Below are 13,343 nucleotides of genomic sequence, written 5' to 3' on the forward strand. Positions count from 1 at the left end.
TTACGTCATACCGTTAGACATTAAAATCTAAAATTCCTCATAATATATTTAATTATTGACTTTTAAAAAATTATTTCAATTAAAGTGTTAAATAAATAATTAGACACATTATAGAAGAGGCGCATTATCGGTCAAAACAGAGGGGGCAAAACTTTTTTTATACCCTTCAATATTTTAAATTATTAGATGACCTCTTGTTTTATGCACACGAAACAAATTTTTTCTCATTATTGGATCAATCACGTGAAAACTGCTAAAAAAAATTTTCGAACTTTTTTTTTTAATTTTATTACTTAGTGCAAAATTTAATAATATATATCATTAATATTAATAAAATGCAATAATATAGATATATTTAATTTTTAGTAATTTTTACTGAAATATGCAAATAAAAAATTTATATTTAGAATCTACACATTGCAAATCACAGACATTTTTAATCAAAATTATTTAATTAGGTTTTAAATTTAAGATTTGCATAAAAATCCATTACTTGCATATCAGGGAGATACGTAAATAATATCAATAAAAAATGAATATACCGGTATGCATAAGCATTGATTTGGGATTCTAAGGCATTACCCTCCAAAAATCTCACAAAATTATATGAATTGTTATATAAAAATTTCATCTGTGGCTAAAAATTTATTGATAAACTAATTAAAAACATAAATAACTATAAAGAACTTAATATAAAGGAAGAAATAAAAATATAAAAAATAAGAATATTTTAAATAATTTTTATCTTGGCCCATTGAATAATTCATAATTAGACTTGTGTTAACTGACAACCAACTAAATTATAATACCTTTAGGTGTATATAAGGGAGAATTTTTCGGTCAGGTTGTCAGTATGTGTTAAGCGTTGATAATGGTAACATTGTTACCAAAATACGTATACGTGATTTTTCAATTATTTTTTCTGTGACTTTTGATTTAAAATTTCGAACATTTAAAAATTGTATTATGTGTTACACTTTCATAATATTATAGTATACCTAATCAAATAAGTATTATGAACGTGGCATGTATTGTTCCTCAGTCATATATGTTTAGCTGAAGGTATTAAACCAAATCGAATTATATTATATTAATTATGACTATTTATAGCTATCCAAAAATCGTCCAACATTTATAACGTTTTTTACGATGAAATTTTATAGTCATTTTAACGTGTGTGAAGTTCAAACACAGGCACTATTTAACAAATATTTAAAAAAAAAATTTCAATGATAAACGATTAATTAACTTTTCTCATGTAGAAATTTGTTATTTTGAAAAGTGTAAAACTTATTTAAAAACACTTAGCTTTTATTGACTAATGAAAATACCATCAATAGAAAGGGAATACTTTGGTGGCAATATAAAAATTACAGATTGTTTATATTTTTTATCTATTATTCTTATAAGTACCTATTATATTAAATTTTTAAGTTAGTCAGTTGTGTCGAGCTATTACCACCCAATACTTGCTTGTACTTTGTAGTTTATATAGTAGTATATATATTAAGTATTGATAAATAATTTGTAAAAAATTTATTATAAGTTGTATTAAACTTTATTTAACACAATCCCGTCTTATGTAAACTATTGATGAGTTTATTATGTAATAAACTCAAAAATGTTTTTTGAACGTTTTAACATGAAAGTGGTTTTCTTAGTAAAAATTCCAAACAATGGAAATTTAAATGAAGATAATCTCGATCGTCATATATATAATATATTAATAGACGATTTTTAAGTTGTTAACGATAGTGCAGAAAGATTAGTAAAATTAATAGAAAAGTACTAATTGCTTCTAACTAAAAAAAAAAAAAATCATTAAAACAATATCTTTTGCAAGTTACTACAGATTAAAGAAAATACTTCTCTGATGTAAAAAAAAAAAAGCACACTAATATAATACTAATTCATGACAACATTTTCTATTTATAGTTAATAACCTGTTCGACTTTTTTTAAGAAAAATATCATTAAATAATGAATTTTTTTATAAAAATGTACAAATTATACTATAGTTTGATTTCATTTTTTCTTGATAAAATAGTATTTGTATTTTTTTTTATAAGTTTTTTTTTTTTTTTTTTAATACAAGATAGAGTTTATGACAATTCCGATTTGATTAGTATAATTTACGTATATGTGAATAGTTTTACTAAAAATAATAACTTATATTTGCTTAAAATATTCTTTTTAAATTGAAAAATGTAAATAATAATAAATTATGACGGAGTGTGTTTGCATATATATACACCAAATTTATAAAAAGATTGTTATTTATCATTCGGAATTTAACACTTGGAGTAAAAATGGAGGTGAGTAATACACTTTACATACAGTGCTCGTTTGAAATCTAAACTATTATTTTATTTAATTATTTTATTCTAGAATTGGCAAATAATATCATTTTTGTTGATAACTTCCTGTTTGATATTTATCAGAGGTAAATTCTATTTTACATTATTTATGCCTATTAAGTTTATTAACTATCCATATTATTTCATGTAAATTTTTTAATGTATACTGCAATTGTTTAAGATAAGTTATAAAGCTCCCTTCAAGGTAGATTAAAAGATGTCTAAGAACAAATACACTAATGTATTTATAATAAGATTGGAGGACAAGTGCATTTGATAAAATTTTGAAAATAAAAAGATATAATATATATTTTTTTTTTTTTCAAAAGTTTGGCATAATATATTGAAAATTATAAAACATATATTACATAATGTTGTATATGCTTAGGTACAAATATCAAATTAGTCTTATTCAAAAAGTATTTACGTGGACTTTTGAAAAGGATTAAAAAAGATGAAGTTCCCTTCCTTAACCTTCAGAATTAATAAAATTTTCATAGCGAAAAAATAAATAAAAAATATACTATTTAAAAAAGTATATTTTTAAAATATATAAAAATAAACTTTTTTTTAATGCGATTCGTATGCGAAAAAATAATAGGAAAATGTAAAAAATATTATATTATACAGCAATTTTCAAGAATTTATAAAAACTTTTTAATTTTTGTAAGATAATTATGATGTGATTTATAATAAGACATATCTTCTGAGCTATATTTAGGAATTGTACCATCCCGAATGTTATTTTTATTTAATTTATGGAAAAATTATCCTTTACATTTTATGCTTCGCTATTTTCATTTTATTTTAATAGGTAAAAAAAGCGTTCAACTTGATTCACTGTTGTCCACATTTAGTTGTCATTACTTATTTATACCCCAATTGTGAGCTTCTTATGTAATATTAATAGCAAAAATTAAAATGATATTTCAATTTATAATACTTTTCAATAGCTTTAAAGAACTGTTTTTATTCTTTCCATACTGTCAAAATTGACAAGTTCATAATATAATAATATAATTCACTTATACTGTAAAGAGTTATTTAGGTAAAAAAATTCAGCCTTTTTTATCTACTTGATGTTCAAAAGTACTGAAATACGTTATCATTTTAGAAATATGCCAGTATTGTTTTAATGCTAGTAACCGTTACTACAGCAGAACTGCCAATACTTTCGCAGCATTGCATCTCTTGTTAATTTATGATTGAGATTACTCAAGGTTGTTATAAATTGGCTTACCACTAACGGGCATTTAGAACAGAATTATAATGTAAATAAATAATAAGATTAATAATTAATTTTAAATTTTCTGCCATCATTAAAAAAAAAATGTTTGAATAAATTTCTAATATAGTTATATTAGATTATAATGATAAATTTTTATCAGGAAAATTTTATTCGAATAATAAAGTAGTTATGAGATATGAAATTATATATATTTTGTTATATTTCAAAATTAAAAATAACATCTGATTTTGTGTATGAAAAAACAATCTTTAATTTGTTGACATTTGTACAATTACTGCTATTCGTATATATTTAATTTAAATAATAATATTTTAAAATTATCCGAATATATTTATAGTAGCATTATTCTTCACATAAAAATTAATATAAGATTTATTTCTTAATTATTTTAAAGCTGAAATACATTTCAGTTTCTATATAACTCTTTTAAAATTATTTGAATACATTTTTATTTGAATTGAAAATTTGAAACAATGTTATTTCAATAATATTCAAAATTATTATTCAGATGAAAATATATTTAAATGTTTTAGCTTCGATGCGAAGCTGAGAAGGTATTAATTTTACTATGATGTGTTTTTTATTTTTTTGTTTCCATTACCACTTATTCTCAGCTCTCACTAGACCGGTTTTGAAGAATAATATGTCAAAAGATCACAGATCCTATCTAGTCGAAGATATTACCCTCAAAAATTGAAAAAATTTCCCTCGTTCCCCGTAAATGGAGGAAATACCCTAAAAATTTATAAGTTTTAAAATTGGTAATTTTCGACATTTTTAAAAAAAATTTTCTTAAAACTGCTATAACTTCTTCAAAAATGAACAAATAAACATAATTTTTTTTATACATACCTTAGTTATTTATTTATTATTTGGTATATTTTTGTGAACATTAGCCCTTTACCTGCCCACAGGAGTGATTTCAAAATGACAACTTTGTTACAAAAAATTAACTTTATGAATCTAGCTTTTGAAATTGTTCCGGAAATACTGATACTTTAATATATATATTTTATATTAAAATACTTTACAAGTGATTGTCATAGTATTGAGTCCACAGATTTTTATAAAAATTATATAAATCTAACTTAAATTGAATATAAATTTAGTCTTATTTTGAATATTTTGCCTCCTACGTTAAAAGAAACAACTTTGAATTTTCAAACTAGCTTAAATTGTCCTTTTTATCTAAAATACGTGTGATAAACGGACGTCTAGTCAGTTATACGTCAGTGTTTTATACTCGGGAACGACTTTCAAATAATCAAAAAATGATTATTCAGATGAAAATATATTTAAATGTTTTAGCTTCGATGCGAAGCTGAGAAGGTTTAATTTTACTATGATGTGTTTTTTTTTTTTTTACGTCTGTTGCCACTTTTTCTCAGCTCTCACTAGACCTATTTTTTTCAAAAGTACGTCAAAAGATCACAAATCGTATCTAGTTGGAGACATTACCTTTAAAAATTGAAAAAAATTCCCTCGTTCCCCGAAAATGGGGGAAATATCCAAAAAAATTACAAATTTAAAAATCGGTAAATTTTGTCTTTTTTTTCTACTAAAACCTTAGATATTTTCCTTTCGTTTGATATCATTTTGTTGAAAATCTAACACTTAACCTGCTCATGGAGGGGGGGATTTAAAATAGCAACTTTTTTACAAAAACTAACTTTTTCAACTTAATTTTTGAAAATGTTCCGGAAATACTACGTCCTTTAAACATATATCAAATTAAAGCTTATTTTATGTGCTATAAAATGAAAAAAAAAAATTTGTCCCGACACTTTATCTTCTGCATTTAAACGGCTGCCGTAGTTAAAAAAACGCTATTTTTGTGTTAAAATTTTCGATTTTAAATTTTCAACTTAAAAATGCTATAACTTTTCGAAAAATGTATGTATCAGGACAATTTTTTTTTCTAAATATATTATAAGTATATCTTTCATTTAACATACTTTTTATTAAAATTGGACAAATTCCCCTTATATAGGGGAATTGAAAAAACTTGAAATATTGTAAAAAATATAGAACTTTTTCAACTTAATTTTTGAAAATGTTCCGGAAATACTACGTCCTTTAAACATATATCAAATTAAAGCTTATTTTATGTGCTATAAAATGAAAAAAAAAAATTTGTCCCGACACTTTATCTTCTGCATTTAAACGGCTGCCGTAGTTAAAAAAACGCTATTTTTGTGTTAAAATTTTCGATTTTAAATTTTCAACTTAAAAATGCTATAACTTTTCGAAAAATGTATGTATCAGGACAATTTTTTTTTCTAAATATATTATAAGTATATCTTTCATTTAACATACTTTTTATTAAAATTGGACAAATTCCCCTTATATAGGGGAATTGAAAAAACTTGAAATATTGTAAAAAATATAGATCTTTTTCAACTGAACTTTTGAAAATGTTCCGGGAATACTGCGTCCTTTAAACATATATCAAATCAAAGATTATGTTATATACTATCAAATAAAAAAAAAAAATTTGTGCCAACATCTTATCTTCTATGTGCAAATGGCTGTCGAAAATTAAAAAAAAATGTAATGTTTGCGATAAAAATCACCTTCTATCGGAATGTTTTTTATACTTAAAACAGCCATAACTTTTTCAAATATTAACAAATCAAAATAATATTCTTTTGTATTGAAACCTTAGATATTTCCCTTTCATTTTATATAATTTTTTTTGAAAATCTAACACTTATTCTGCTCACTGGGGGGATTTAAAATAGTAACTTTTTTACAAAAACTAACTTTTTCAACTTAATTTTTGAAAAAGTTCCGGAAATACTGCGTCCTTTAAACATATTTATCAAATTAAAGCTTATTTTACGTACTATAAAATAAAATAAAAAAATTTGTCCCAACGACCTATTTTCTATGCGCAAATGGCTACCGTATTAAAAAATATGCTATTTTAACAAATTTTTTTTTTAAAATTAAACACTATCTACAGATTTGCATCGAAGCGTTTTTTATGATAGTGATTTTAATCACTGTCAGATATCATCTATACTGGACCCAACTATGCCACGACCCCACTGTGCCGCCNTCAGATATCATCTATACTGGACCCAACTATGCCACGACCCCACTGTGCTGGGTTTTTTTTTTATAATATGCCATGAACATCTAAAAAACGCCAATACAATAAAAAATATATCTATTGATATAACGTTGAATTTAATGCATAAATTATTTTTCGGTTATTTTGAAAATTATTTTAGCCAGTAGCTGTCACGCTTTATTTGATAAAAATTATATAAAAAAGATTTGATTAGGAGAAGCACAGAATTAAAAAAATATCACATTGGGAGTATTTTTTAGATTTTTTATTACAAAAATTCTTCAACTTTATCTTATATTCTAAAATTTACCAACTTTTTTTTTAATAACTATATATACATACAAAATTTTATAATTAGTCGTAAAATGGCAGAATGACTAAAATATAATTTATGTTTATAAAAACAATTATAATTCGACCATCAACTTAAGGCATAAATTTTATTTTTAATACAACCAAAACTAATTTAAAAATTGTGCACATTTAGCAATTCAATATGAATTATCAGATGACAAGAAAATAATCCAATTCGAAAATGTTATGACGAGGAAATTTGCTGATAATCTGAATTTGGAAAATTTGAAATTAACTTATGAAAATGAACACTCATGGAAAGAAGATACCACAAGCACTGCCGCTGCTAATGGGTACTTAGAATGTTTAAAATATGCACATAAAAATGGATGTCCGTGGGATGAGAGCACAACAGAAGCAGCAGCTTCTAATGGTAATCTAGAGTGCTTAAAATACGCACATGAAAATGGTTGTCCGTGGAATGAAAACACAACTATAGCAGCTGCTTCTAATGGTCATTTAGATTGCTTAAAATATGCTCACAAAAATAAATGTCAGTGGAATGAAAGTACAACAGAAGCAGCTGCATCTAATGGTAATTTAAATTGCTTAAAGTATGCTCATCAAAATAACTGTAAATGGGATCCAATCACTATCATGAAAAGTGCTACCATAAAGGGCAATCTAGACATTTTAAAATATGTTCACGAAACTGGATGTGAATTGGATATATTTATAGTTACTATGGCTGCCAAAATAGGTAATCTAGATATTTTAAAATATGCACATGAAAATGGATGTCCTTTGGATGAAAACATTGCAAAATTAGCTGCTTATTATGGCAATTTAGATTGCTTAAAATATGCTCATGAAAATGGTATTAAATTGGATAAAGGCATAACTTTTGCAGCTGCCTCAAGAGGACATTTAAACATTTTAAAATATGCGTATGAAAAAGGTTGTCCGTGGGATGAAAGAGTAACAGAATCAGCTGCTTTTTATGGTAATATAGAATGTTTAAAATATGCTTATGACAAAGGATGTGAATGGAGTGAAATTAATATAGTGAGAATTGCTATCATAAAGGGCCATCTAGACATTTTGAAATATGTTCACCAAAATGGATACGAATTAGATGAACTCACAAGTTATATGGCAGCTATAATTGGTAATCTAGAAATTTTAAAATATGCACATGAAAATAGATGTCCGTGGGATGAAAATACTACAGAAGCAGCTGCTTCTAGTGGTAATTTAGAATGCTTAAAATATGCTCATGAAAATGGCTGTAAATGGGATGAAAGAACAACAACAGCAGCTGCAAAAAATGGTTGTATAGATATTTTAAAATATGCACATGAAAATAAATGTCCGTGGGATGAAAATACTACAGAAGCAGCTGCTTCTAGTGGTAATTTAGAATGCTTAAAATATGCTCATGAAAATGGCTGTAAATGGGATGAAAGAACAACAATAAGAGCGGCACAAAATGGTAAAATAGAAATTTTGAAATACGCATATGAAGAGGGATGTCCGTGGGATGAAAGAACAACAGAAGCAGCGGCTTCTAATGGTCATTTAAATTGCTTAATGTATACTCATATAAATGGCTGTAAATGGGATGAAACAACAACAGCAATAGCTGCATCTATTGGTAATTTAGATATTTTAAAATATGCACATGAAAATGAATGTCCATGGGATGAGAGCACAACAGAAGCAGCGGCTTCTAATGGTCATTTAAATTGCTTAATATATGCTCATGAAAATAACTGTAAATGGGATGAAAGCACAACTGAAGTAGCTGCGTCTAATGGTAATATAACCATTTTAAGATATGCGTATGAAAATGGTTGCCCATGGGATGAAAGCACAGCAGAAGCAGCTGCTTCTAATGATAATTTTGAATGCTTAAAATATGCTCATGAAAATAACTGTAAATGGGATGAAAGCACAACAGAAGTAGCTGCGTCTAATGGTAATATAACCATTTTAAAATATGCACATGAAAATGAATGTCCGTGGGATGAAAAAACAACAGAAGCAGCTGCTTCTAGTGGTAATTTAGAATGCTTAAAATATGCTCATGAAAATGGCTGTAAATGGGATGAAAGAACAACAACAAAAGCTGCACTTAAAGGGAATTTAGAAATTTTAAAATATGCACATGAAAATGAATGTCCGTGGGATGAAAAAACAACAGAAGCAGCTGCTTCTAGTGGTAATTTAGAATGCTTAAAATATGCTCATGAAAATGGCTGTAAATGGGATGAAAGAACAACAACAAAAGCTGCACTTAAAGGGAATTTAGAAATTTTAAAATATGCACATGAAAATGAATGTCCGTGGGATGAAAAAACAACAGAAGCAGCTGCTTCTAGTGGTAATTTAGAATGCTTAAAATATGCTCATGAAAATGGCTGTAAATGGGATGAAAGAACAACAACGAAAGCGGCACGTAATGAGAATTTAGACATTTTAAAATATGCACATGAAAATGGATGTCCGTGGAATGGAAGTACAACAGAAGCTGCTGCTTCTCATGGTAATTTAGAATGCTTAAAATATGCCCACAAAAATGGTTGTATGTGGGGTAAAAATACTATACGTAACTCTATCGAAAATGGAAATTTACAGTGTTTGAAATATGCCCATGAAAATGGTTGCAAGTGGGAAGATGGAGCAACTTTTGTTGCTGTAGAAAATGGTTTTTTTGACTGTTTAATATATGCTTACGAAAATGGGTGTAAATGGGCTGAAGGCACAACTAGAACTGCTGCAACTTGTAATTATTTAGAATTTTTGGTGTATGCTCATGAAAATGGATGTAATTGGGATAATGATACAATAGCTGCAGCAGCTTTGCATGGTAATTTAGATTGCCTAAAATATGCTCATGAACATGGATGTAGTTGGATTGAAGGCACTACAAGGGGGGCTGCAGCAAATGGACATTTAGACTGCCTACAGTATGCTCATGAAAATGGGTGTGAGTGGGACGAAGGAACAACAAGGGAAGCTGCTGCTAGTGGTTATATTGACTGTTTGATATATGCACATGAAAATGGATGTAAATGGGATGAAGGAACAAAAAGTGGAGCTGCTGCACATGGCCACTTAAATTGCCTAAAATACGTTCATCAAAATAATTGTCAATGGGACGAAGGCACAACAAGAAATGCTGCTGCAAATGGTCAATTTCGTTGCTTAAAATATGCCCATGAAAATAAGTGTCCTTGGAGTACAGGCACTATTCAAAAAGCTATTCAAAATGGTTATACTGATATAGTCTATTATTCGGCCGTAAATGGCTGTCTTAATTAGTTTTCTATTTGAAAAATCGTTATTTTTATATACTCATTTAAGTTGACTATTTACATTATAATATAAATAAATTGTCTTAAAATTCGATTCGTGATTGAGATTATATTGTTTCTATATATAATATTATAAATTATATGGCCATCATAATAATTACTTAATTTGAAAGTATAACCAAATTCCATTATGTTCTATCAAATTTTTTTTTTTTGCTAAGGCTTTTTATCATAATACAAAAAACTTACTCTCTAGTCATTTACATTAAAGAAAAAAATCTACAATATTTTGCTAATAAAAAAAATTTACTGTATTGACTACTTATTTTTTTATATTAAAATTTAAAATATAGTTATAGTACTACTTTTTTGTTTACAAAATATATATATAGATATTTTTTAAGTATTGAAATACAAAAAAGTAAGTGCAGTCGGGATCCATCGAAATGGATACGAAGCAAATAGCAAATAGCAAAATAAAATTTATAATCAGGATATAATCGAAGGAATAGGAGTTTATGTTGCTTTTGTAATTATCCACCAATTTCTTAAAATTAAACACTATCCAAAGATTTGCATTGAAGCGTTTCTTATGATAGTGATTTTAATCACCGTCAGATATCGTCTATACTTATCCCAACTATGCCACGTCCATACTGTACTACCGTTTTTTATTAGTTGATACAGCAAAATATATGTCATTAAAATTTAAAAAACTTCTAAATTAACTTACTAAACAAATACTTATTTAGTACTGGAATGTTTTAAATTTATCTTGTATTGATAGATTTTTTTGAATTATTATAATATAATAATCAAAATAGAAAAATAAAATATGTGGAGGTGTGTTCACTAAGAAGGGGGGAATGGGATTTTGTCAATTGGTGAGCATCAAGGTAATATTAGGTTTGTAGAATAAAAGGGTTTAGGACTGTTAGGGCGGAGGGCTATAAGTTCTATGCTGCTTATCCTAACATGCCTATGACTATGTTGTAAGTGGACTGTATAAGGAAAGGGAAGGATCTTCTGACCAAAACGCAAGTACCCTGAATAGGGAGGGTTCGCCTTCACTAATCAGGGGAGTGAAACCTATTTAATAACTAGTAATTAAAATAAATAAATTATTACTAGAAATAAGTATATAAATTTGTAATTGTGATTTTACTGATTATAATGAAAAAAGGTAATAATCTATTCTCTAAGAAATTTTAAATAGCTGGAGGAATAATTAAAAATAAACACAACTACATCACTTACAAGTCACTATCACAAAATAAATTCCTTAAATGAATTGATCATTACTGTATAATATAAAGCTATCTTATATTACCTTTTTTATGCTTACAATATTATTTAATTATTCAACAATAACACTAATCAAATAAAAAAACTGATAGAACAGTAATATAAATATGCGCACTGCTCAACTGCGACAAGCACCTTTAACAAAACTTAGAACACAATACTACACAAAAACTAAATTGAACAATTAACTATCACAGAAGATTTACTATGTTAGAATAATTACACAAAAAAGATAGGAATCTTAAATTTAAAATATATGTTCTTAAAACAAAACTTAATAAAAAATAATATAACAGACACATCAAACTCCAAATTAATAAACAAATTTCTTATCTCACAAAAAAAGTTTTTTTTAACCCAATATTACATGGGCAGGGAAAGGAAGGGCGAATAAGTGCAGTTCAGTCATGTAGGTAGAACTGCGAGTAGATGCTAAAATTGCGGCTAGAGCACGACACCTAATTGATATTAAGCTAAATATTCAACCCCGTTGAAAGCTCCTGCTTTCAACCACGACCTGGATTTTCTTGTTCACTATCTGGTTGGTCTTCATCCTTGACGTTTGGTAGTAGGCATAACTTTACAACAGGTCTTTTCAATATAGTTCCATCTTGTGCCTTTATAGACACCACCCAAACAACACCATCTTGACCAGGAAAAACCTCCACTACTCTCACCAATTTCCACTTAAATGACGGTAAATTTTCATCCTTCATTATAGCTAGAACACATATTATTTTCCATATCATGGCTTCGAGTCAGCCACCTTGTTCTTTTTTGTAGTTGAAGAACATATTTTTATGTCCAACGTCGCCAAAAAAGTTGTACTTGTGAACGCACTAATACCGAATGACGCAATATATTATGACAAATGTTTGACACGTCCGGCTCAATTGGTGTATTAACTGAACTACCAATTAAAAAATGACCTGGTGTAAGTGCTTCATAATCTGCAGGATCAGTTGATACAGCGATTATAGTTTAGAATGGCTTCAATTCTACACATCATTGTGGTTAGTTCTTCGAAATTTAATAGAGCGCCTTTGATGACTTTGTATAAATGTGACTTTGCTGACTTGACTGCTGCTTCCCAAATACCATCAAAATGGGGAGCTGACGGAAGAATGAAATTCCACATGATACTCCTATCAGCTAAATGCTTATCTACCGATTGTTGACTACTGACTTCGTTAAAATACTTCTTCAACATAATTATCATATTGATCCAATGCAGGCTGCCATGATAGGCCCAAAAAATTTACAGTATGTTCATCGTTTAAACTCAGTAGATAAGTTGATAGATAGTATTTCATAAATTTATCATATTCCAACGCTAATTTTTCATCCCGTCGTAGACGTTTCTCCAAATTATAGAATCTAGTACAAACCATTTGAAGTGAGCCACCCAGTTTATCCTTTGCTAAGGGTAGTTTAACAACAAATCTTCCATTTTCATCTCTTTTTACATTGGCCTTGAAATGTTCTTCTGCGTTAACTTCTTCCTGTACTTGAAGATGGCGTTTGATACATGTCAATGATAAGGCTGAATTATGATTGTTGTTTGCATGATGTAGTGATATTCCAACACAAATATTATAATTAATTGTTTCTGACTGCACATCAACACCAGGTACACGTCCAGAAAATATCCATCCCAATGTTGTACGGTGAACATAAGAATCTGAAGACACTTGATATCGCTCACATTCTAAAATCTTAAAGAACACCTCAGCTCCAAGAAGTAAA

The 13,343-nt window shown here is 27.6% G+C and overlaps 1 protein-coding gene across 2 annotated transcripts; it reads left to right on the forward strand.

Moving 5' to 3' along the window:
* Nucleotides 1–871: 871 nt before the first annotated feature.
* On the forward strand, nt 872–10,386 carry LOC126904715 (uncharacterized). 2 transcript variants are annotated; one of them, XM_050683945.1, is made up of 4 exons: nt 872–1,062; nt 2,269–2,314; nt 2,388–2,442; nt 7,169–10,386. In XM_050683945.1, exons 2-4 carry the CDS (start codon nt 2,309–2,311, stop codon nt 10,297–10,299), a joined length of 3,192 nt encoding a protein of 1,063 aa, XP_050539902.1. In that variant the 5' UTR covers nt 872–1,062; nt 2,269–2,308; the 3' UTR covers nt 10,300–10,386. The 2 variants fall into 2 exon arrangements, with proteins under 2 accessions (XP_050539902.1, XP_050539905.1); XM_050683948.1 differs by lacking the exon at nt 872–1,062 and having other exon boundaries at nt 2,236–2,314.
* Nucleotides 10,387–13,343: the final 2,957 nt, after the last annotated feature.

Source organism: Daktulosphaira vitifoliae, unplaced genomic scaffold (assembly GCF_025091365.1).
Source record: "Daktulosphaira vitifoliae isolate Bord-2020 unplaced genomic scaffold, ASM2509136v1 Scaffold_1, whole genome shotgun sequence".
Classification (NCBI taxonomy): domain Eukaryota; kingdom Metazoa; phylum Arthropoda; class Insecta; order Hemiptera; family Phylloxeridae; genus Daktulosphaira; species Daktulosphaira vitifoliae.

What these genes read in the sequence shown, in the direction of transcription:
- LOC126904715 (XM_050683945.1), top strand. An exon ending in CTGTTTGATATTTATCAGAG is followed by an intron (nt 2,443 to 7,168) that starts GTAAATTCTATT and finishes GTGCACATTTAG; the next exon opens with CAATTCAATATGAATTATCA.